The sequence below is a fragment of the Camellia sinensis genome, chromosome 4 (assembly GCF_055761805.1).
Source record: "Camellia sinensis isolate YWXY chromosome 4, ASM5576180v1, whole genome shotgun sequence".
NCBI classification, from domain to species: domain Eukaryota; kingdom Viridiplantae; phylum Streptophyta; class Magnoliopsida; order Ericales; family Theaceae; genus Camellia; species Camellia sinensis.
In genome coordinates, this window is record NC_138964.1 from 154,307,840 (window position 1) to 154,334,845 (window position 27,006).

Consider the following 27,006-nt stretch of genomic DNA (forward strand, 5'->3'; position numbering starts at 1 on the left):
ACTTATTTTCAATAGAACTTGATGGGAATTAAATACAACTATTAAGACCTATTAGTAATTTATCCAAAATTAAATTGATCAAATATCAATAATCACATGATCAATTAATATTTGTATAAAAAATGAAATTGACGAATTATTTTTAAAATTATATTTCTTTTGTTTATTTTTTTTAAAAGAAATGTCAATTGGCCATGTAGTTGCTCAAGTCTAACTAACTTACTTTTTTTAATCGATGACGTACTCGATAAATTGTATAAATTAAATTATTTAAATTACTAATACACCAACAGCTGTAAGAGGTAAACCTTTCCATTTTAAAAATATTTTTGGAATAATTACAAAAAAAAACCCCATAGTTCAAACTTTGTAACAAAATAAAATCTAATATTTTAATTTTGTCAATCTTTTGATTTGTTTTTAATTTAAACACTATCCTATTTTTGTTAAATGGAATCGGACAGAAAAAGTATATATTTTAATTATTAAACTCAATATGAAAATGTTTAAAATATCATTTTTATTAAATTTAATTATTAAAATATTTATTTTTTTATCAATTTTACTTAATAAAAGTAAATAAATAAATTATATATTAAAAATAAATCAAAAGTTTAACTTTTAAATTGATAAAACTAAAACTCGTTTTATAATAAGACTCAAATCCTCAACGTTTTATAATAATTTTTTCAATATTTTTTGATCTAAAATCTTAAAAAAAAAAAAATTCGTAAATATGAAGTCTCTCTCCTCTCCTCTCCTTTCCTCTCTCTTGTCCAATTCATGGACAACGATGAATCGAAAAAAAATAATTATATATATACAAAAATATCAATATTAATGGTAAATGCATTGAAGAACAGAAATAGTTCGATCAGAGAGACCCCCTTGTGCTCTCTGCCCAGACATTCCTCCAGCTGAGTCATTCACAGTCTAAGAAAAGGTAGAGAATCTCAGAATCCAAGCTGCTCCGGTAATCTTCTTGCAAACCCTGATTCAACCCAATTTTGAAAATCACAAAATCTTCAAAACCCAGTTGATGATTTTTCTGATATATGTTCATTGCTCTTGTTTGTTTGTTTGTTTGTTTGTTTTTTTTTTTTTTTTTTTTTTGGTTCTTGATTGAGATTTTCTTGAATTTATCTTGTAGCTTAATAGCTCAAAGTTGTAAAACATACGTTTCTTATGAGCTAAAGGGATTGTTTATATTTGTGTTCTTTTCTCTGCTGATTATTGCAGGTTGATAATGGTGTACTGGTGTTTGTGAAGGGAAAGATTGTGACAAAGAATTACTTGGAAAATACGGTTTCAAACCTTTAGGGTTTAAAAAGTTAGAAAACTTGGGAATCTGTTTTTGCCCTTTTGATGTTTGTCAAAATTAAACTATTCATTTTAATGATATTGAGTTAGTAACATCTTCTTTAAATGATCACTCACATTGATTGATGTAACAAACAGCTAAAAAAAACCCCCAAAATTTTGCCCTTTCTTCAATTTTGGTTAATCCGACGGTTGAACCTAAACCATAAACAGCTAGAACCCCATAACTTTGCCCTTTGTTCAATTCCGGTTAATCTGACGGTTGAACCAGTGACCCTTTACCCAGTCTCTTTTCCGGTTTGGCTAATGGTTCAGGTTTCAAAACATTGTTCTAGTGTAATAATTTGTTGCAGGCTGCAGCTTTCTTAAATCTTCTGGAAGTAAAAGAGGTTCTAAATTTATTCAATCTTCAATGTCAGAAAAGGGCCTAATAATGCCCTCGAGGCTACTTTTCTGCTTAATAATGTTTTCAATGGTTCTTTTGATCTTCTCTTCATTGTTTCTTCTTCAATTCAGAGACGATTCTTTCATATCTGGATCGGTTTTTAAGATAATTGTTGTTAACAACACATCAGTTTACTTAAAACCTAGCGTCAGGGGTGAAAAAATTAAACCCCCTTTCTTCTCTTCTGCGGCTGCAACAATTTATGATGACCAACCCATGAGAACCCAAGAGCAGTCTTATCAGAGTTCCAATCGCAGCATAAAATTGGGTGCCTTGGGAGAAGAAGAAGAAAAGACTTGTGACCCGAATCACGCTCTCCTTCGGGTGTATATGTATGACTTGCCTCCTCAATTTCACTTTGGGTTATTGGGTTGGAAAGGAAGTGCAGATCAAACATGGCCAGATTTGAGTAACCCTAGTCAAATCCCTCATTACCCGGGTGGTTTAAATTTACAGCACAGCATCGAGTACTGGCTCACCCTTGATCTTCTGTCATCAAACACTCCAAATAGGGTCAGACCATGTAGTGCTATCAGAGTGCATAATTTGAGCCAAGCAGATATAATTTTTGTGCCATTCTTCGCATCTCTGAGTTATAATAGGTATTCTAAGCTTGTTGGAAAGGAGAAAGTTAGTGTCAACAGAATGTTGGAGAACAAATTGGTGGAGTTTTTGAAACGTCGGGATGAATGGAAGCGATTGGGAGGGAAGGATCATCTAATAGTAGCACACCATCCAAATAGTATGTTGATTGCGAGAAGGAAGTTGGGTTCGGCCATGTTCATTCTTGCAGATTTTGGGAGATACCCAGCAGAAATAGCAAACCTTAAAAAGGACGTGATCGCTCCTTACAAGCATCTCGTGAAGACCGTTGCTGCTAACAAGTCGGCCCCATTTGAAGGGCGTCCTATATTGGCACATTTCCAAGGAGCAGTTTATAGGAAAGACGTAAGTTGCATCTACTGTTTCTGCACGTATCATGAATTACTTGATTATTGTTCAATGATGTGTTATTTCTACTTTTTTCTCTTAAAAAAAAGTTGTATGCAAAAGGTTATATGTTTCTCTGAGTTTATCTCTTATTGGAATTCAGATGAAACAGTGATTCAATACTAAGTAGGTCATTTCAGCCTAAATTGATGTTCATGGATGCTACTGTGAAACTCTAATTAATTATCCTATCCAAAAGGAAGAACACAGGATTGTTTTCTCTTTTTTATTGTAATCCAAAAATCAAATGGTTCCAATCACAAAACATTAAAAAGAAAGAAATCAAACACACAGAATGCAAGAATATTTACTATATGTGATTCGGCAATGTACCTACCCACATCTGTAAAAGGCCCCATACAGTAAATGTGAATGTAAAATAAAAAATGCCAGAAACCTCTCAACATTTACAAAAGTTTCTCTGAACTTTTTAATCTTACATAGAGAATAATTGAAAAGAAGACAGAGGACTAACCTGCATGGCAGGCGATGATTCCCCTAAAACTTGTTAGTGGGCTCAAAGCTTAACCTCCTAAGCATGCAGGTTATAACCCATAGGGTAACAGCTAACAACATTATTTTCTTCCTAATCACCCAGGAAAAAAATTAAAATTATAGATAAAATTAAAAACAAAAATAAAAAATTAGTAAAAGACCTTTGATAACTTGGTTTAGGCTCAAGTTCTTTGATGTTGAAATTTTTTTAGTACCAATATATATTTGGTCAGGAACATAATGTCAACTAAATTTTTATACAGTAGAGACGGGTATAATTGTTTCGTTACATCATGGCTTGCTAGATTTGATTACAACTTTTACAAATGGGATAGTCTGCAAAGTATTCAATTACAGACTTAGAAGCATTCAACCACAAGTAAATGATGATATTTCAATTTGTTTTCCGAGTTATTGAAGTCATAAATTCATCCTTTGAAGGACTCCCTCCATACACATAGTGGATGAGACAGTGATAAATCAATTTCAAATATAGAAAACTGAAGAATTCTCATAAAATATATATGCAATCACTAGTTCTATTGAATTTCTTATGCCCCCTTGCATCAATCTTGAACTTTTTCCAACTTTCATCTTTTTTTCTTTTTTCTTTTTTCTTTTTCCTTTTAGTTCATTGAAACACTTTGTAGGAAAATTCTTAATTTTAGTTTTTGCTGATGATAGATCTGTTTGCTTTGTATCAATCATTCTAATTATCATATGCGATTTGATTAATCATCAGGGGGGAATAATTCGTCAAGAACTATATTACCTTCTCAAAGATGAGAAAGATGTCCACTTCACATTTGGAAGCGTTCAAGCAAATGGAATCAGTCGAGCAGGACAGGGGATGTCATCATCCAAATTCTGCCTGAATATTGCTGGCGACACTCCTTCCTCAAATCGCCTCTTTGATGCCATCGCTAGCCATTGTGTTCCTGTAATAATTAGCGATGAGATCGAGCTACCATATGAAGATGTCTTAGACTACTCTGAGTTCTGCGTATTTGTACGCGCTTCAGATGCTGTAAAGAATGGTTTTCTAGTGAATCTTCTAAGGGGAATCGATCGAGACAAGTGGAGCGAAATGTGGGAAAGATTAAAGCAGATTGCACAACACTTTGAATATCAGTATCCATCTCAGCCTGGTGATGCTGTGGATATGATTTGGCAGGCAGTTTCACGTAAGTTGTCATCAACTCAATTTAATGTTCATAGGAACAACAGGTATCATAGATCTCAGCTTCTTGTTAAGACAAATTGAATATATTATATACATATTTGGAATTTCTTGTATTTTATTTTTATGAAGATCATTGGAAATCTGGTTGTTTTGTGGGTTCTTCAAAAGAAATAAGCTTAGTTTTGATAAAAATATGTACGTTTTTTGTTTGTGTCAAACTTTTCTTGTGTCACTTGTAGTTTCACTTTTGATTTTTTTGTTTTGTTTTGTTTTGTTTTTTTTTTTTTTTTTTTTTTTTTTTTTTTTTTTTTTTTTTTGCGCGCTCGCCCGCACAGTCCATAGAGGATTATGGTTTAAAAGAATTCTGTCAAACAGTAGTTCCATCTAACCTTTACAAAATTATTAAAAGAAAAATGGTTCGTAGCTCGAAAATCTTTCTGGTCAAATGGCCTGACTACCCAAAACGACGTCGTTTTGGGCAGTGTTTTTTTTTTTTTTTTTTCCCCTATTATGTCTCTGAAAACAGAGGAAGAGAGAGAGAGAGAGGAAGAGAAAAAGAAAGAGAGAGAAGAGAGAGGAAGCGAGAAGAAAGAGAGAGAAGAGAAAGAGCTCCACCAGAGACTGAGTTTCTTCTTCTTCTTCTTCTTCTTCTTCTTTTTTCAGGGTTTGAAATCGATTGAAATCGATAGATATGGATTTCACAAAATTGATGGATGTTGATGATGATGATGTTGTTGATGATGATGATGATGTTGATGAAGATGTTGATGATGATGATGTGTTTGATGATGATGATGATGATGTCGATGAAAATGTTGTTGATGATGATGATGATGTTGATGATGATGATGTGTTGATGAAGATGTTGATGAAGATGAACACCCAGCTTTCTCTTCTCTGTGTTCTTCATCTTCAAAGAGGAAAGAGAAAAAAAAAAAAAATAAAAAAAATACCAAAACGATGTTGTTTTGAACTCGGGCCGTTCGAGCCGTCTTGTTTTTGAGCTACCAATTGGAACTATTTTTAAAAACTGCATCTACGGATAGCTATCTCAGTCTTCATCCGAAACTGTAACAATATAGTCCACTTTGCTAGACACCGATATGGGGTGGGATATCAGAGCCACACATCCCCGAAACCGTAACAATATAGTCCACTTTGCTAGACACTGATGTGGGGTGGTGATGTCAGAACCACACGTCCTCGGGGACATACATCCCTCCTCAGAACCATGTGTCCTCGTGCGGTGTGTAGTATAGCACTTAGCTGTGCACAACATTTTGCTCTTTCTAGGGAGGTGACCTATACAAATTCTAGAGGTGGCTCCTGAAATGTATGGCCCACACAGCTAAAGGTAGGTTCCACTCTAATACCAAATTATAACGTCCTCATCCCAAAATGTAACAATATTGTCCACCCTCACAGTTTTTAAATGTGTTGTTACTAAGAAAGGATGTGAACTCACATATATATAACCCAAAAACTTTTACTACCAAGCTGATATGGGACAGGATGTCACACATTATACAAGCCTTGAAGGTAAATTATACTAACTTGAGAATGAACCCAAGAATACAAAAACAGACTGAAGCAAGATAGGAATCACTTCTAGAAAACCAGCCCAATTAAATTTATATGTCATTGTTGAAGTATGCAAGAAATTAAACATATAGTCCTTAATAGAGCGGAATGGAACAAAATAATTCATTTAGCCAACCTTACCTAATTGACGCACAAGACTCAGATTTGGGAGTTTTCATTGCTAAAAGATATAAATCATTTTGCTCAAAAGAAAAATAAAATGTACTATATGTTGTGTATGAGAGCCATCATCATTATCAGCTGTTAGCTAGCTAGGAGCTAAAATGTATGTTTATACAATCATGTGATGATGCTAAGCTCAAAGATAGGTTTAATCTACCACTCTTCAATTCTTTCAAAAAAAAACAAAAGCTTCAACATCAAACAAATGAAACTATAGAAAAACCAACCACCCTCAGGTATATCTCTCTGCATCAATGACAGCAATGTCTTTCTTTGCCATTAACTGTTCCCGATTTCAGGCTCTACGGTCGAAAAAACAGCTTCAGTTCATTAACTTCTGTTGTGAATGGGATCTGACCCTCTCCGAACCGTTCTTTTACTCGACTGGTTTGGATCGAATGCCATTGAAGGCGTGGGCGCTAAGTTCGGCATTCTTTGTCGAACCTCCACGCCAACAGAATTCAGAATACGCCAGTTTCTTGGAAACAGAGGACCTTTATCCCATCTGAGAGCAAGATCTATGCTTCTCAAGCTGGAAACTCTCTCTGGTTGAATTGACAGAAACCCAATACAGAGAAGAAACATGACTGTCCTACAGGAAAACCCCATTATCTACCCTGCCAAACAAGAGGAATGGAGGTCTCTCTGGCTCAATAATCAGAGAATTGAGTAGGTTGGTTGTTTTTGAGACTAACTTTATATTCTGTTGTGTATAAATAAGGGTATGGTTTGTATCTTTTTATGGGATTTGAACAAAAAAAGGATAAAGCATGAGAGGGGTCCCAAAACATGTAGGGAAGTTTCAGATTCACCTCAATCATAAGACTGCAGTGGAAGCATCTAAGGCTGTTTTTAGAAGGCAGTGACAGGTTTGAATAAAAAGTTTTGTTTGGAAGAACACCCTTGGGAAGCCAAGAATCTTTTTCATTGGTTCTCTACATCTCTATCATTGGTCTTGCTCTTTTGAACCAAACAATGACCAACCCAGTCTCAAGAATCCACTTTTATGTGAGAGAATATTACCAATCTCTTGTCGATTTCACTTAATATAATATGAGAGTGAACAAAATAGACTCGTTATAAGATTCTTAAGTGAACCTCCACGCGTCCAATTATACTCACGTGTTCTTTTAACTTCAACACATTCGCCTTAGCTTAACCATAACAACAAATCATGCCTTTAGTTTGTTGTTACCCATTATGTTTGTGTTTGTCACAAGAATTGCAAAATTGTCACGGTTATAACATTTTGTACTCCTTTTTTGTGTCGTACAAAAATTATGTATAATAACTTGTACTGGTGTCTCCCGGGCATAACTAAGACCTGTGGTTTATAGATGATAATAGATATCTGATTTACTCTGCTAAAATGAATTTAAAGAATCTTGCCTCTGTTGCTCGTCATCTTAAAAAAATATATGTATAATGATTATTTTCATCGTCTCATGTTTTGTGTTTGTTTGCCAAGAAAATTTTCATATTGCTAAAGCTGAGGAAGCAATGAAAATTAATAAAAATTCAGGGAAAGTAACACAAATGACTGGTTTTGCAAGGCTTGCAAGAAAGCCAGATAAAGTAGAGAGTAGTGTTGGGGATGAAGGTGAGGAATAGAAACCTCTTCCCAAAGAAAAACCAAGAAAACTTGCTTTATGCTATTATGCTTAGAAACTCACTTTAGACATTCCAAGCTCTTATCTCCATGCAATAAAAATCAATCTCTTGGTTTCTTGTGCTTATTGGGTTTCCTTTATGCTTTTCTTTGATCTCTCTCTAGATTTGCAACCCATTCAAAGTTTCAACTTAGAGCCCCAACAGGTTTTCCCATTTTTATGTCCCCTTCTCTTCCTTTTATCGCCCCTTCTTATTTTCTCTCTTACCCATGTAGACCATCTTTCTTTTTTCCTTTCTTTTTTTTTTTTTTTTTTTTTTTTTTGGTCGTTTCAATAAATATATTGTAGTCTCAAATCACTAACTCAACACTCTATTTCAATGGGTTGTACTATGGGTGCACACCCTATGCACTCTATCATAAAATATAAAATTTTATAATATCAATACAAAAAATATATATTTTCATCACAAATTAGCGTAACAAAAAATATAGTAACCAAGTCATAAATTTTTGCAACATTAATCACAAAATTGTGGACATTTTGTTATGCCAATTTGTGGCGAGGTTACACATTTTGTGACGAGTTTACGTATTTTGTGGTCACTGTTATAAAATTTTGTAATAAAATTACACATTTTGTGGTATGGTGCACACCATAGCATTTTTCTATTTTAATAAATCGATAAGAGCAGTTATTACTAAAAGTAATTGTTGTAGAATGAATAGAGTCGACTTGACTTAATTTCATCGGTTTAATAAAAGTGAGAGATGAGGTCAGTCATATCCATTTATTTTAATTTAATAAACCAATAAGAACAATCATTGTAGAATGGATAGAACTGACCTGACCCAACTTTATCAGACAAGTAAAAAATTTGGTCAATCTTATCTATTCATTTTAATTTAATGAACCAATAAGAAGAGCCATTACAAAATGAATAGAGTTAACCTAAATCAATTTTACCAGTTAAGTGAGCTACAAGATCAATCTTACCCATTTGTTTTTACAGTCTTATTGATCAAAAATATCACGCACACCTGTCATGGACATGCTCTGAGACTAATGAATAATTTTTCTTAACCAACATCTACAAAATTTCTTCAAGCATAGTTTGAGAGAGAGAGACCTCTTTCTTCAAACATCTAACTAATTACATCCCTTTTTAAGCACTATATTATTAAAGTAAAAAGAAACATGTGAACTGTTACTTTCCAATATCGCCCTTCACCATTAAAATTTGAACTTCAAATCTGAAGGATCTCTTACAATTACACATCATAAAAGGCCATGCATGCCTGAGATTGTTTTACCATAGCCATTCAACCTTGGTGTCATCGATTTCCCAATAGTTATCTCATAAATAAAATAAAAAACAAAACAAAAAAAAAACAAAGAAAAAAACAATGTAATACGAAAAATTTGGGATCAAGATAAACTTTTTCTCATCCTACTTACTCACAGACATTGGGCCTGTTCAGTAAGCTGTAAATTAAAAAGCATAAGTTAAAAACACATCTCTCCCTCCCAATAATCATATTTTTTTCAACTTATTTAAGTTATTTTTACTTCTTGTAAGCAAAAATTGTGCCAAACATTTTGACACATAATTTCAAAAAAAAAAAAAAAAAAATTGCTATAAGTAGCTCCATAACCTGAACAAAATAGCCTTGTCTGTGAGAATTATAAAAATTGATCATTAAACTGTAGCAATGTTTAATATATAGCAAAAGTTGATCATATTGAATCCATAATTCAAGATAACTACAACAAACAGTGCATGGCAATGCCACTGGAGAGAAGCCATGTACAGTTTACAGTGTCAAATATCGACAACTCTGCCAACAGATGCTGCTCTGATTCACAATATTTTATGTACAACAACAATCGGGGGAACAAGAGAATGAAAACAGGAAGAACATAAAACAAAGTTTTAAGCTTTTATGGAAATTAATTAAGTCGAGCCAAGACACAACTTGACAGGCGGAAATACACCCTAATTTTGTTTCACTGATAATTTATTTAGTAACATGATCACCTCAATTTTCAAAATTACCCAAGTTCAGGAAAACCATATATTATAGAACCGGCTACTCATGGGGACTCACTGCCTGTCCTGGTGTCATTACTGATCCTGGTGTCGCTGCCGGTACCGGTCCTACTGGTCCTGGTGCTATTGTGAACTGCAAACCCCGACGTTGTGCTCCTTGTATCATGAAGGCAACTTCTGTTGCGGCGAGTGCTGCTGCTTCCGCCTCCTGATTTCACAAAAATACAAAAATGAATGAATTATAGTATTAGAGTGGATGATATTAAAAATATTCCTTTTTATTTTATTTATTTTTACGTTTTTCTGGTACTACCAAGAACTTCATGGGGGGGAAAAAAACCTGGAAAGATGATAAACGATCTCTTCCTCACTCATCTATATCTGCCCATTCTAATAAGGTACTTGCAACACAATTACATAGATTTTGTATAGAATATGACTGGATAGATACCAAGAACAAACCTAGGAAAAGAATAATTTGATATTTGTTCTTTTAATTATATATATAAATAATGCCACATTATTTAATAAAAAGTGCAATTGTTATTGAGTAATAGGAGCACTGGAACCCCAAACACTGGAACACCAAACAAAAGATGTGTATGAATAACAATGATTGGGACAAGGCTGCTATGTTGTTATGTGTAAAGTTCAAGCTATGAAACAAACCAAGCAAGACATGAAATAGATTTTTAAAAACATTTGTAAAACAATCAAAAACTAGTCGAATTTCTATTGATATATTACTACACACATACACAGTACACCTCTCTCTCTCTCTCTCTCTCTCTCTCTCTCTACACTAGCACACACTTTAAAAATATAATAGCTTTCAAAACAGAGGGATCTTTTTTTATAAAGACAGACCACAGACACTCTGTTGTGTAGCATCTATGTATATATTGTTCATAACAATGTCTTTGCATTTATGGGAAAGGTGTTTATGTGTTTGGGAAAAGTATAGACAATTAATGTGGAAAGTGGTACCTATAAAAGAATATTTTATTTATTTACTTACTTATTTATTTATTTTTTGATAACCTGGTGCCCGGACCAACTTACATGCTTGACTTATCCTGGGACCCCTAAAGTTAACGACTAGGCAAAACTCTAATGACCCCAAGGTTTGGGATATTTAGCTTTTGTGAGATTCAAACTCGCAACCTCTTGGTGGTAAAACCTTTGGTTGCCTTCTCCTCCTACTAAGCCAAACTCCTTGGGGTTCCTATGAGAGGATAATTTAAACTCATGTTCATGAAATCCATCATGTGTATGAAGTAGGATCGTTCTCTTGTGAGGAAACAATGCATAACCTTTGTGTTATATATTACAACAAAATTTATGTCTATATTCATCCTTATGCTCATTGGTTTAGTGTGACTATTAAACAAATAAATAAATAAATAATCATTTTCTGTAACCAACCATATTGTTATTACCTCACCATAATGGGATCATGAAAATATTTTCATCATTTTTTCTGAGGACGAAGAGATGAAGCTCAAAGAAGAAAAGGAAAAAGGAAACGAGCTATTGTGAATGAGTCTCTTAGTACCTGTCTTTGTCTTCGACGTTGCAATATACTGATAGCCCAGGCCATAATGTAGCATGGGAGAAGAAAACCAGCAACCCGCAGCAAGAAAAGCTGTACAGAATCATCAATTTTATTTAGTGCCACCACAAAAAACATATGGATAGCTAATTATCTATATAATGCCAAGAAAAGCTGACAACACATCCCACTTACTGAGAAAAAGGTGGAAGCATCATCATCGTCATCTTCACCATTGCCAATGGTTAGAGCATGCCTCAAGAGTAGAAGAGCCATTAACTGCCAAGAAATAGAGAAATATTTAAAATATAAATGGCCAGGTAAAATGAGAACTGAAATTAATTGACCAATGAAATCCAAACAGAAATATAGAAAGAGATACTATGAACCTAAATCAGCCAAGAAAAAACAATTTATTAAAGAAAAAAACAAGAAGACAAGAAGGCCAAAAAAAAAAGAAAATTGACAGGATTTTAAAATTTCCAAAATAAGATCATCTAAAAAGTTCTGAAGATTTGAAAGGAAACTGCTCTCTTTCAAGGCTCATAATGTAGATTATATGTTCCTACTAATGAGCTGCTCTCTTTTAAGGCTCAAGCGGTTTGGAGGTACAAGGAACAGTTAACAATGGCATCAACTATATTATCTAAGAACAAATCTCCAAACCACTTGTTAACTCCAACAGGCTACTATTGCTAAATTATAGGAGTTCCACAAAAAACACCTTCAAAAATTGGGATGGCCAAACCTTGTGCCAAATTGTATAAACTCCACTCAACTCACCCAAGAGAGGATTTTGATCCAATGGTCTGGATGTGAGACATCCAACAGACACAAATATGCAATAGTCTGGATGTGCCAAAATGGCATTTGCACCAATGGAGTAAACATTGCCAAAATTCGACTTTTTGGACAGTAGCATGCAAAAGTATGACTTTGGCATTGCCATTTTGACAATGACAAGTGAAGTTGCTCTTAGAAAGGATAGTACGTTGCAGCACCATATCATTGCTGCCCTTGTAGCCAAAATAAATAATAATAATAATAATAATGAACCCTTCATGCATATATATATAAAAGGGTCATGCTAATGATAGCCCAATGGCTGTCAACAGAGGGAAGAAAATGCCAAAAAAATTGGAATGTCAAGGTACTTTTTACACATTTCGATACACCTTTTACACGTCCACCAAGGCTTTGGGCCATCATTAGCATTTTCCTACATAAAATCACTTTTTCAAAAGTATAAACATTGTCCATCTTTCCTAGTAGCCCACATTATTTCTGTTTGTGAATGAAATGGTTACAACAACTTACAATCAGAGCGGCAGAGCGGCAAAATGCAGCTCCATTTGCATTGGTATCAGCATATTCATCATAATCAGCGTCCAGAAGATGTCGTTCAGCTGCTGCCATAGCCAAAATTCGAGGGTCACGCAAGTCCAAAGGAGAGCCAGAGATTGTCCAAGCCCCACTGTAAGACAAAACCATGAAACAAAGGAATCAATATTGAAGCATATGATTATGCAATCTCTGTCCTGACTATGATGGTTTCGACAGTAATTTATGGAGGCGGAAAAAAAGGAACGAAAAGCAACCATGTAAATAGATTGATGATTCTAGGGCATTTTGTGGTTGTCAAGAACAAGACAAATTGGAGTTTAATTTCACAAAAGCAGTTGCTCTTAAGCTCAAAATCAATGTTTCATTCTTAACAGCCCAAGCTTGGACTAATTGACTATTTTTTATATCAAAATCATTAATCAAAAACATGAAAGTTAGGCCAGAAGAATATGAACTTAAAACTTACTTGATATCAATGGTAGTATCATCAGAGCCAGGAGAAGGTGGTGGGGCAGTATAACCAGGTTGGTAAGGCTGTATGTCGGAGAACATTTTGCTCAATAAGTTAATATGCTAATTGATTATTCAACTCATAAAAATAAAATAAAATAAAAATAAAAAACTTGTCAGAAAATACAGGAAAATGCCAAAGTTTGGACTCAGGAAGCATTCATGATGCAACGACTCAAATTTGTATGGAAAACATAAACTCATTAAAAGAAAAAGGAATGAAGAGAATATATATGTGATTTACTAAAATAAACAACCTGGGCATGCATTCAATGAAGCAATTCTGTTTTTCCTTTCCCCCTCTCTTTTCTATGTAGAGTGGGGTAGGAGGCAATTATTGACTACATCACAAAGAGGAAGCAGAACAAGACATCCATTCATGTGTCCTAACCAACTACATGACATCAAACAGGCCTACAGTTAAATGAACAAGATGTGTTGGCATCTGTTATACAAAGTTCATAGATAGATTTGTACTTGGCATGTTACACAACATCATCTGAATCAATTTCATATTAGTGCAAAACCTATTGTCATTGTCCATCATACCACCACAACTTATCTTATGAATCACCAAAGACAAATGACAAGTATACAACCATGCTAGTTTTTGAAACTAAACAAGTAGACCATTTTCATGAATGTATGAAAACCCATAATAATATATATCTCAAACATAGAAAGAATTTAAGCAGTTGCAGTACAATAATAAGGATAAATTACAAACACACCCCCTGAGATTTACTTAAATTACAAATTATCCCTGTGGTTCTAGAAATTACATTATGCTCCCTAAGGTTTCTAATTTCATAACAAATAGGCCTTTTTATTAATAAATCATCAAGTTAATTAACCGTTTTTAATAATGTTAAAATTTTATTTCAATTAATAATTCAAATAATTTTATTATTGTATAGGTGAACAGTTAAAAATTTCACTTTTTCAATTAATTCTGTTAAATAAAAAATTCTGACAGAGAGTTTGTAATTTTCCAAACCACAGGAGGCAATTCGTATTTTAAACAAACCTCAAGAGGTGTATTTGTAATTTACCCTAATAATAATAAGAAGAAGAAGAAGAAAATGAAGATAGCAATAAAGGTCGCAAAGAAGCAAAGTAGCAATACCTGGTGACAGATCTCACAAGTTATATCTCCTTTCTCATTGCACCAACGCTGAACACATTTCCTATGAGCAAACTGGACAAACAAAGTTGTTAACCATCAACAAAAGAAAACATTCTTGTACTAAGGTGAGCTGATTGTGACTCATATATGTGTAAAACCTTACAATTTGGATAATTAAATATAGGCAAAATGAAAGATCATGGTGTATATTCACCTTAAAAAAAAAAAAGATCATGGTGTCTAGGCATCATAAATTTGACTTGGAAAACTTGTTTAAAGAAGGATGCCTATATACCTATGATCTAAGAAGCACGGACACCTCTATGGACACTCGTGCTGGACACCAACACTACGTGGACACTCTATTGGAATGGAAATTATGCACTTTAAATATGTTTTTAATTATTTATAAGATGAATACATCATGTGTATTTTAGTATTCTACGATTATTTTGCATTCCTTATAATACAATTGTTACGTGAATGATATCTTAATGTTTATAGAATATATGACTTTAATTTTCATTAGTGTTATGTTTCTTTTTTCTTCGCTTATGAATAAACTATTCATATATCTAACATACAATAAATTTATAAAAATATAAATTTTTCACATGTTAGTATGATGTAGTGCACATTACACATCTGTTGCCTCAACCTTGGCAATAACCTAGGCAATTACGACAAACTAAATATATACCAAAAGCAAATGGCAACCTGATCATCAAGCCAATCAGGTGCAGCAAGAGCCCAAGATGGTTTTATTTTGTATACAGCTACACCACAGTTTTTGTATCATGTTTTGCTTTCTTATCAACTGGGGCTTGCATCTCCCAGAGTGGTTTCTGTTCTTAGACCTTGTACTACTGTTTCATTAATTTATAGTTATGCTTTTGTTTCAAAAAAAAAAAAAAATGGTAAAAAGTTAATGCATTTGAATGTATCCAAACCCCTCATGACTGCAAAAGAAAACAGGTGGAAGAAGTCATCATTTTTAGTACTATTACCAAGTTGACAGCAACCATGCCCACAGAAGAATTCACACATAGCTAGACAGTCAAAGCTAACAAAAAAACTGGTGAGACTGAAGCAATATACGCAATTGCACACAACTCACAGGACAACCAACAAAATCAGCACCTAAAAACTTTCAGGAGAATATACCTTCAAACTACCACTACAAGCACAAGGTGTCTCCAGATTTTGGATGCTATCCTCCTCCTGGCAAATGCGGCACTCCACCATTTGAATAAGCGGTTCTTCTTCATCAGCTTCATCATGTTCCTCCCCATCCTTCATATCAATAGAGGAGGATGGATCAGTCATGTGAGAACAAGAACCCTCTCCGGAGGATGATCCTGAGACCTCAGCCCCTTGTAGTGATTGCAATGATTCAGATGTGATGAGGCGGTCAACGCACAAAACCAGATGGTCTGACATTACTATTATTGGCAAAAAAATCCTGATTCACCAAAGATATCATTCATGGCACCATTAAAACCAAACAATTTAAATAATTACAAATAAAAGAATTTGAACTTTTTAGTTTTAGCATCTTCTTCTTTTTACCTTAATGCCATGTTTGGTAGGAGAGAAAAGAAGAGAAGACTCTCTCCTCCTTAATCACATGTTTCAATAATCTAGGAGGAGTGGAGAGAACCCATAACCCCTAATAGCCCACTTTTGAATGTCTCTAAAGTAGAAAGATTTGAAGAGAAATGGAATGAGATTTAATATCAAACTAAGCTTTGTATCCCCCCAATCAGGTGGAGTCAACTAGATGAATTTTTTTATTTTTTTTGTTATTCTACTTTGTTAAGGGCTATATGTTCTATTAATGGAATAAATGCATATCCTTTTTCACTACCATCCCATGCCTGCTTTTATCTTTCCCTCCTAACATGTCCATTTATGATGATTATACTTCATTGTACATAACCAAATTTTTTAGTATGTTCTTTCTCAACTTATCTTCAGTTGGTGCTATTCCTCTTAGTTCTACTAATTTTAAATCCTTTTGATTCAAGCGCTTCTCCATATTTTTAAATTAGTGTTAATTCTACCCTTAGTTTCGTCCACTAAAATAATATCACCACCATGGAATATCATCCTAAATATGTTTAATTAATTCATCCATAATTGAGGCAAATCGGTAAATATTCAAAGTTGACCACGGTTGCAATCCTACAGTGATTGAAAATTCACTGATTCTACTGTAGGTGATTTAATTATAATCACAACTTCATTATATATGTCATGGCATCAAACGGACAAGCAAGCCAAATGGGGGTACTAGGCTCAGTTAAGTGAAAAGGCTTCTTCTTTTTTTTTCTTGGATACCAAACAAGGGAAAGTATTTTTTTTAGATAATAACAAAGGAAAGAATTTTGATAATCAGAATCAGTAAATCGAAGATAATCAAAAATATTACTAATTTAATTTATTCTCCTCCTTTCCTTAGCAACCAAACTTGAATCTTACAAAAATCTGTAGTTGAATTTCCTCCTCGAAAGATTCCCAAGTTTCCCCTGACCCTCAAGGCTCTGTGTTTGGTTGCGAGAAAATCCAGGGAAAATGTCACTCTACCAACAAAACAATTTTCCTCCGGTTTCTCAGCAACCAAACAGCACAACAACAAAGCATTTTCCGACATCAAAAAAAAAAAAAAACCCACTACTCAAAAAGGGATAAACAAAACACAAATGTGGACTAATCGATTCAATCTGACCCAAGAAACTCACGATCACGATGGGAATTTGAAGGAAAATCCAATATTGAGAACGTAATCAAAGGAAGATAAATAGGGAAATCAAATTGAAAGTACCTGTAAATGCAATTTTTTTGTTTCAATCGCGTTTGAGAGGCTATTGAAGGAGACTTTGAGAAAGTCGTGAGGACTCTACTTCTTCGAAATCGATGAGAGAGAGAGAAGAAAATTGTGGATTAATAAATATATACAGCTATATAGATACACCGATGAATCACTGGTATGGCGTGTCTGAATCGAAGGCTCGGACGAGTAAACGAAGCTGCTAGATAGGTTCGGTAACGTCCATTTTACTTCAGAATTCTGTTTGCTCTTCTACCTCAACGGTAACGGTCGTGACACTAAATTATTTAGGCATCGTTTTGGAAGGAAGGATTGGATAAAATAAATTTTTTAATTCAATAGGATAAAATATTACGTTAAATTTATAATTTTTTTTTTTTTACAAAAATTTTAAAAAGTTAAAAAGTCTTTTTTCAAACGAGACTTTTTAACCCCAAGTTAAAATAGTAAAAAAAATTAAAAAGTTAAAAAGTCAACCTACATCCATAGACTAAAATATAAAAAAAATATTATTTAGTTTTCAAACTCAATATTTATTTTTAAATATTTTTACTTTTCATATTCTTTTGTCTTTAATAATTTTTTGTATATATATTTTTTTACTTTTTAAATGTACTTAAAAAAATAAAGAATTTATAAAAAAAATTAAAAAAATAAAATATTAATGAAGAAACTTAAAAAAACTCAATCAAAAACTAAACAAAATAAGTAAATCTCACAATAATTCTTCTTGGTTGTCCATAAAAGAAAAAATCAAATTCATCTAATAATTATAATTTCATTACATTTGTCATTAAAATAAATAAATGATACGTATAATTTTAAAAATATGTTGTTAATCTTTTTATAAAAATAAATATTATAAAATTATGTAATTATAATTATTAAATCAATATATATTAATGAATGACCTATGTATAAAATTTTAAAATTTAAACCGATCAAATTATTAAAGTGAGTCGTGTGATGATACACAAGATCTCAAAACTGAACAATTCAATCTTCTTTCACAGCAAGAGGTTGGAGCCTGAAAACTGAAGAGATTGATATATTAAGTTCACACACACAAAAAAAAAAAAAAAAAAAAAAAAAAGTAAAAAGTTTTTAAAAAAATGTTTTTAAAAACTAAATAAAATAAGGTGGTTATCCTTTGGTCAAGTTGAGATGCGCCGGGAGAAGTGGACTTGTATCATTCTTTATTTTTATTTTAATTTTTCAAATTTAGAGGGTATTTGAAATGATTTAAATAAATATATTTTTAAATTTTTTAAAAAATATATAAAAAAATAATATGATTTAAAAAATAAAAAGATAAAAAAATATATGCTAATATAAAAAAATGCCAAATAACACCTTAAAACAAAACTATAATTTAAAAAATGTACAAGAAAATTGCATTTCAAACGAAATGATTATGAGATTTGAAGACAAGCTTACCAACCACCATAAATCATGGCCACTAGTAATTACTATAAAAAAATAATATGATTTAAAAAAATAAAATAAAAAAATAAAAAAAAATACGCTAATATAAAAACTGCCAAATAACACCTTAAACCAAAGCTATAATTTAAAAAATGTATAAGAAAATTGCATTTGAAATAAAACGATCATTAGATTTTAAGACAAGCTTACCAACCACCACAAATCAAGGCAACTAGTCATTACTATGGGCCAGTGTACAAACAGCCGTTAGGCAGTTTTAGGCTTGGATAAAGGTTGGAGCGGTTTGGACCCAATAAAATAAATTTTATTTATTAATTTAATGTAACATTTATTATATTAGGGCAAGACTTTTCCCAATTCACTTTGAATGTGTTTGATTAGACGGACTGGATAAAAAATGATTAAAATTTATTGGGCTTCAATTCTGAGATTGTGAATCTCCCGACTTATTTTGTTAGATTAAATATGTATCGTGTATTTGTTTTTTCATGGGATTAGATGTATGAAAATGAGTATTTTTAATAAATCCAACGTTTGGTTTGACGAACTGGATAGCATAAGTGATCAAAAGACTATTTTACCCTTTTTCAATTATTTACTAAATAATAAAAATACTAAACATATCTTTAATATTTTAATTATTTTTAGCTAGATTAAATAAAATTTTATTTTATACACAATTAAATAAATTTATTTTTTAAAAAATAAATAAATAAAATATCAATAAAAATATATGTTATTTTTTTAATTAAAATTTTGAATAAATTTGTTTTTAAAAATAATAATAATTAAACAATGAAATTAAATAAAACATCTATTAACATTTAAATAATGAAATTAAATAAAATATAAACAACTTTTTAAAATAAAACATTAATAAAATATCTATAAAAAAATATTTAAAAATAAATAAATAAAACATCAATAAAAAGTTAAATAAAATTATTTTATTTTTAAATTGAAACATTTAAATTTTATTGAATTTTACTAAACATAATATATAATTAAATAGTAGATGGTCAAAATGGTCATTTCACCAACTAATTCCAACAGTAAATAGTCCCTCCAAAATTGTCTCACACGCCTCCCTAGAATAATATAATCCCTCATATGGAGGATAAGGAATCCGGCTGGACTTCATGTCCGGCAGGCTAAAAAAAAAACAAACGATGGACTACTCACTCCTTCGAATAAGCAATCCGAACAGTGAATAATTCCCCCTTTGATTGGACAAACTGGATGAGGGAATATTAGAATCCATCGAACTTGAGTCCTAGGACTGCGAATCCCCTGGACCATTTGCTTGGATTGGATATGTATCATGTGTTTGTTTTTTCATGGGATTAGATGTCTGGAAATGACTATTTTTTATGAATCCAATGTTTGGTTGGACGGACTGGATATGATAAATAAACAAAAGACTATTTTACCCTTTTTTCAATTGTTTACTAAATAATAGCAATATTAAACATATCTTTAATATTTTAATTACTTTTTAGCTAGATTAAATAAAATTTTATTTTACTTTATTTTTTACACAATTAAATAATTTTTTTTAAATTAAATAAATAAAATATCAATAAAAATATATGCTATTTTTTTAATTAAAATTTTAAATAATTTGGTTTTTAAAAATAATAATAATTAAACAATGAAATTAAATAAAACATCTATTAACATTTAAATAATGAAATTAAATAAAATATAAATAAAATTTTAAAATAAAACACCAATAAAATATCTATAGAAAAATTATTTAAAAAATAAATAAATAAAACATCAATAAAAAGTTAAATAAATTTATTTTATTTTTAAATTGAGACATTTAAATTTTATTAAATTTTACTAAATATAGTACATAATTAAATAGTAGAGGGTCAAAATGGTCATTTTACCACCTAATCCCAACAGTAAATAGTCTCTCCAAAATTATCTCACACCCCCCCCCTCGAGATAGTATAATCCCCTATATGGGGGGATAAGGAGTTCGGCCGGACTTCATGTTCGGTAGACTAAAATAAACAAACGATAAATTACTCACTCCTTCGGATAAGCAATCCAAACAGTAAATAATCTCTCCCTAACCCCCCAATCAAACACACCCTTTGTGAATTGCATAGTGTCATTCGATTGAACTGGATAGTGTCATTCGATCCGCACTACGGGTCTTATCTTAATAATTAAAATTGTTCAATATGTAAAATTCGTTACATATTTTATTTATATAAAAAAACCACGTTAATCGAATATTGATAGATATTTGATCATAAAACGTTTTTATCAACAATTTATTATTTAAATCATTTTTATCATTGACAAAATATGATATGATCAAGAGGCTATCGATATTCTATAACGTGATTTTTTGTAAGGATAAAGTATTCGATAAACTCTACACATTGAATTATTTGAATCATCAAAATCAAGGACGGATCTAGGATTGAGACTTTGGGGGGTTAATCTATAGTTTGAAAAATTGGGGGCTACTCTATATAATTTTGAAATTATCTAAAAAAAATTAGGGGTGCGAACTCCTATAATTTTAAATTATTTTAAAATTTCTAATATAATATATGATATTTTTTAAATTTTTAGGGGTGCGGCTGCCTCCTAGATCCATCATTGATCAAAATGGAACCAATGGTAGGTCTCACAAGCCCAACAACACTTAGAGAGAAGCTCTGCCCATTGTATTTTAACTAAATTACACCGATTATCTACTAAGTCTAGAAAAATTACAAGTTGTCTCATAAATTTAGAATAAAACCTCTCTTAAAGTTTCAAAAAATAAACTAAAGTATCATAAATAATACGTAATTATATCTCACTTTGTTTGGTTCTAGTTTTTAGAAAACAGTTTTCAAAAAATTTTACTTTTTTATTTTCCGTATTTTAATGTTTTCAATGAAATTTTTTAATATTTTAATCATTTTTTTTTTTAATTTTTAGACACACCTAACATAAATATACTTAAAAAGTATAATATTTGTGAAAAAAATCTTTAAAAAATAAACTAAATACCAAAAAATACAAATATATATATATATATAAATTCAGAACATTTTTCATATTTTTGTGTATTTATTAATTTTTAAAAATATTTTTTATAAATGTTTTATTATTTAGGTACATCTAATTGAGGTGCATCTAAAAAGGTTAAAAAAAATTGCTTAAATTTTTTTTAAAAAGATTCACTAAAAATTTAAAAAAAAATACGAAAAACAAAATACTCAATTTTCAAAAAACTGAATTCAGAAAACTGAAACCAAATTGATTTTTTTTCATATTAGATTTGGATAATGGATTTATATAAGAATTTGCGAAGAGATATGAAAATGAAAAAAAAAATAGCATAATTTATTTTATCTTTTTCTTTCCAAATCATTATTTAAATTTATAATTTAAATATAACGTTAATATTTGATCTCAACAACCTTTGTATGTTGTGATGAATTATTACAAACTTACGAAGCTCATAGATTAGTGTAATTTATTCTTATATTATTGTATTAAATTTTATTTTAAATTATAAAATTTTATTATATTATGTCACGTCAATTAATTAAAAAATATATAATTATTTAATTATAAAAATTTATATTAAAAAAAATGTCAAATGCTCCATATGTATAAGGGGTAATTTCATTTCAGTGGATTTATGGAAAAATATTTTCACATTAATAATAAACTTTATAAATATTAAAAAGTAAAAATATAAACATTTTCATAAATTTATAATTATGTTTTGAAAAAAATATATGAGATGTAATATCCCCTATGACTAACCCCAAGGCAGTGGATTGCCTCGTTTCTAGAAGTAGCACCACCAAGTTCCCCACCCATGCCAAAAAATGGGTCCAGTTTGTCTTCAGTTGAAGATTAAAATTAGATCGTTTAATTTGACTTGTTGATTTATTTGTATATCTTTTTTTAATAATTCGAACTGTTTAATATATAAAACTCGTCGAGTACTATATTTCTATAAAAAATCACGTTGATCGAATATCGATAGCTATTTGATCAGATGAGATCAATTCAAGAAAATGAAACTAATTTGATCAACTAGCTATCAATATCCGATCAATGTAATTTTTTACAAGATTATAGTACTTGACAAGTTCTATATATTAAACAGTTCAGATTATCAAAACGAAATGTAAAAATGAACCAACAAGCCGAACTAAACAGTCTAATATTGATCTCTAACTGGAGACAAGCTGGACCGAAAATCGGGTGAACACTGCACCTTTCCTTGTCTTGACTTTTACCATTATCTTTTTACTTCTTTATTTTTTCCTTTTGTTTTTTCTTTTCAGTTTAAATATGAATATACAAACTATCAACGTTTAAAAAAATCCCAACCAAAAAACAAACAAATAAATAAATTATATTGATATCTATTGAGATTTGTATAAAATATATTAAATTTCTTAATTTTAACATAATTATATCAAGCTATATTAGGATTTTGATTCATATAACTAACAATTAACATTTGCCGATTAAAAAAAAACATTTAATCATATTTCATCAATAATAATTAGTCATATAAATAAAAAAAATAATATTACTATATTTTTTAAAAAGAAACTTATATTATACTTTGTTTAATTTTCTGTCTTCACAAAATTTGTATTAATTCTAGTCTCTTTAGGGAGGTAGGTGAGAGCATACTAAAATTATGAAACTTGTTATATTTTCTTTAATTCTCATGAGAGTGTGTAATTTATCCCAATATATATATATATATATATATATATATATATATAACGCATAAGACCACCACTTACAATATGGAAAAATTATTTGGTGGCCTTCTGTAAATTTTGGGTGTCTCAATCTAATTTTTATTGATTAAGAATTACGATTCTGTGGTAATTTTTTTATTAAAAAAATTATTATGCAATGAATGTTATGAAATATTGCAGGGCGGTCATCAAATAATCCTATCACAATTAGTATTACAATAATGATTGAGACCCCATTGTTTGGAGATCTCCACAATTCTTTTTGGATCTCCATTATGGATGCTGTGAGCCTCAAATGAGTCCCACATATACATCAATAGTTGAAATTTAAAAAAGTTTTGAGGGTCTAAAAAAAATGAGCGATCTCAAGGGATTCTGGGGGTCTCAAAAAAATCGACAGTGCTGGGGATCCCCAGCAGCCCACCTCCATGTGGGTCCTGTGAGACCAAGGGAAAAAAAAAAAAAAAAATTTGGATCAATCAAAAAATAATGGGAATGGTGAGAGTCACACCACTAGGGTCTTAGCCTTTTTTCCAAAAAAGTAGGGATCTTAATTATTTTTCTTAGTATTATCCTCGTGGCCTGTTGTTACTATCACACGTGGAAGCGCGTGGGCCAGCCAAACATAGCTATGATTGAAGTTTGGTAAAGAAGTCAACAAGGAGCCCTGGAGAAAAAAAATTCACTTTTGGTTTTAATTTTTTGAAAGGAAAATGCCTGGTAGCTCGAAACTACCAGGCTTGAAATGGCTCGAGAGGAAGAGAGGGAGAGGGAGAGGAAGAGAAAGAGAGGGAGAGGAGAAAGAGAAGGGAGGGAGAGGAGAAAGGTCGGCGTCGCAGCTCCCTGTCCCGCCGGCGTCGCAGCTCTCGCCGCTGCCTCTGCTTCCTCCTCCGTCGTAGCCCCGCCTCCGTCGCAGCCCAGCCTCCCCTCCTCCTCAAACCGGTTTTTATGGCCCCCTCCCCTCCCTCCTCCTCCTCCTCCTCCTCCTCCTCCTCCTCCTCTTCTTCTCCCTTCTTCTTCTTCTTCGTTCCGCAAAACCAGGGGAAAACAAAAAAAACAAAAAAACAAAATCGACACCAAAACGACGTCGTTTTGGTGTTGAGCCGCGACATTCGAGCTACGTAGCATGATCGTTTTTGAAAATATTTTTCAAAACATTATGTTTGGTTTGATTTTGTAGAGTGATTTTAGAAAAAAAAAAAAATAGGGTAAATTACATTTACCTCCCCTGAAGTTTCTGACAAATACAGGGACCACCCCTGTGGTTTGAATAATTACAATAACCTCCCCTACTTTACCTGACAATATCAAGATTCCCCCAAGCCGTCAATTTTGTACAAACGACGTTACTTACCTATACAGAATGACCATATTACCCTTTAAATTAAGTGTGAAAAGACGAAAAAACCCTACAAAATATCCCTTTTTACTTTTTGAAACCAGAGTCACCACCCATTAACTTCTGTTTCTTTATTCTCTCACTTTCTTCTCTCTCTCATTCTCTCCCAACCCAACCCAACAGTGCCTATTTTCTTGGTATCTCCGGTTCCAACAAGGAGACCATTGACGACGAGATCTTCCTTCTCTATTTTCCTAACAATGAAATCAAACCCTACTCTCTCTCTCTCTCTCTCCTTTCCTCCCAACCCAACAGTGCCTCTTCTCTCTTTTAACTCCCTTTTCAATCCTATCACAACCACCATTCTCCTCCATTACTACTACCTCCCTCGCCACTATCCACCAGCGGCAAAAGCGGCGGCGATGAGTGGAACAAAGCTTGAGAGTCCGTCTGGCTCCCCAATGACCTCTCCAGCAACAACTGACTCCTATGGGAGACCGACATCAACTTCTCCGACGATGACAACCCTTCCGCCGCCACTCCTCTCCTCCAACATCGACGCCGAAACGAAGGTCTTCGTCGAGGACACACCACCGCCTCCCTCTATTTCTCCCTCTGCCAACAAGTCTTCCTCAACTCCCTCTCCTCTGCCGTCCATCGCTTACTTTTCTTCTTCTCCTCCTCTTCTTCTTCTAAAATCCTAACCCTAGATCTATAGTTTTTAGAGAGATGGTAGGCAGTGATGGCAGCAATGTTGGGTTGCAATCTGGGTTTATGGCGGTTGGTTACAATCTAGGTCGCGATCGGGAGAAGAATGAGAGGAAAAGAAAGAAGATGAGGAGAGAAGGAAAACGAATGGCTAGAGAAAGAAAGGGGGAGAAAGAGAGGAGAAGGCTGGAAGGGGTGGTGGATTCAAAGAGATCCAATTGTTGCACTATAATCCAGTACCTTATTTTCTTTGGCTGATAATGGCTATGGTTTGATTTTGATCTCTATTGTGTTTGATTTTGCACTGATTTTTTTGGGGAGGTGGTGTTGATGGTGTCTATCCAACTTCTCAACTGAGTAATTGTGGATTAAGGCTTTTTTGGGGGTTGCAGAACTGGTAGAGCTGGGTTTGTGGGGCTTTTGAACTGGGTTTGTGGGGCTTTTGTTCCTCTATGTCTTCTTCATCTCGTATGATCTCGTTTACGGAAGATAGGGTTTGGATTGGGTTTTGTGGAAAATTCTTTAATTGGCATTTTAGTGCATTATGGGCATTATGGGTATTTTAGTGCTTACATTAGATTACATCAGCAAGGTCTGTTAGGTATATAAACGGCTGTCAAAATTTGGGGGAATCTTGATATTGTCAGGTAAAGTAGGGGAGGTTATTGTAATTATTCAAACCACAGGGGTGGTCCCTGTATTTGTCAGAAACCTCAGGGGAGGTAAATGTAATTTACCCAAAAAATTAATATTTGTTTAGTTAGTAATTTTTCCAAAATCATTTACAAAATCATTTCTCTTTCTTACCCATCAATCAATCATTTTTTCTATATCCTCTCTCAGTTTCAATCACTTTTTCTCTCACATACATCTATTCAATTATAACAAAATATCAAATCATTCCAAACTTCTAAACTCCAAACCTACTTTCAAAATACACAATCAAACAAACCAAAAAAAATTTTAAACTCTCTCCCCAAAACAATTTTAAAAAATTACTCTCCTAAAACCAAACCAAACATACCCTTTATTTTTTTGTTTTATGTATTTTTTTATTATTTAAAAAATAATAATTTTTAGACACATCTAATATAAATACACTTAAAAAGTATAATTTTTGTGAAAAAAATCTTTAAAAAATTCACTAATACCAAAAACATTAAAAAAATGAAAATTTAGTATATTTTTTGTATTTTTGTATATTTATTAATTTTTAAAATATTTTTTCACAAATATTTTACTTTTTGGATACATCTAAGTAAGGTATACCTAAAAAAGTAAAAAATGCTTAAATTTATAAAAATATTCACTAAAACAAAAAAAAAATACGAAATACAAAAATCTCAATTTTCAAAAAATTTAATTCAAAAAATTGAAACCAAACATATTAGTTGGTTGATCTTGGATATTACATGGTCATGTTTTAAGTCAATTATAAATTTTTATATTATTTCATGTTTTTTAATCACTTAATATATATGGGTCTGTTTGGAAAGAAAGTTTGGGTTGAGCTTTTAACCACAAAAAAGATAAAATAAGCTTTTTA

General features: G+C 32.0%; 2 protein-coding genes across 3 annotated transcripts; one reads left to right on the top strand and one right to left on the bottom strand.

Annotated features, from left to right (window-relative positions):
• The first annotated feature begins 679 nt into the window (after positions 1-679).
• Positions 680-4,651, top strand: LOC114315103 (putative arabinosyltransferase ARAD1). Of its 2 annotated transcripts, none has more exons than XM_028261670.2 (3): positions 680-943; positions 1,240-2,713; positions 3,993-4,651. In XM_028261670.2, the coding sequence occupies exons 2-3, from the start codon at positions 1,733-1,735 to the stop codon at positions 4,512-4,514; spliced, it is 1,503 nt and encodes a 500-aa protein (XP_028117471.1). In that variant the 5' UTR covers positions 680-943; positions 1,240-1,732; the 3' UTR covers positions 4,515-4,651. The 2 variants fall into 2 exon arrangements, with proteins under 2 accessions (XP_028117471.1, XP_028117469.1); XM_028261668.2 differs by having other exon boundaries at positions 681-973.
• Positions 4,652-9,529: 4,878 nt separating this feature from the next.
• LOC114315104 (uncharacterized) lies at positions 9,530-17,526 on the bottom strand. The gene is made up of 8 exons (XM_028261671.2): positions 17,214-17,526; positions 15,554-15,851; positions 14,390-14,461; positions 13,220-13,287; positions 12,727-12,883; positions 11,605-11,688; positions 11,413-11,502; positions 9,530-10,065 (listed from the first exon to the last, which is right to left on the bottom strand). Exons 2-8 carry the CDS (start codon positions 15,827-15,829, stop codon positions 9,898-9,900), a joined length of 915 nt encoding a protein of 304 aa, XP_028117472.2. The 5' UTR covers positions 15,830-15,851; positions 17,214-17,526; the 3' UTR covers positions 9,530-9,897.
• Between the last annotated feature and the right edge of the window lie 9,480 nt (positions 17,527-27,006).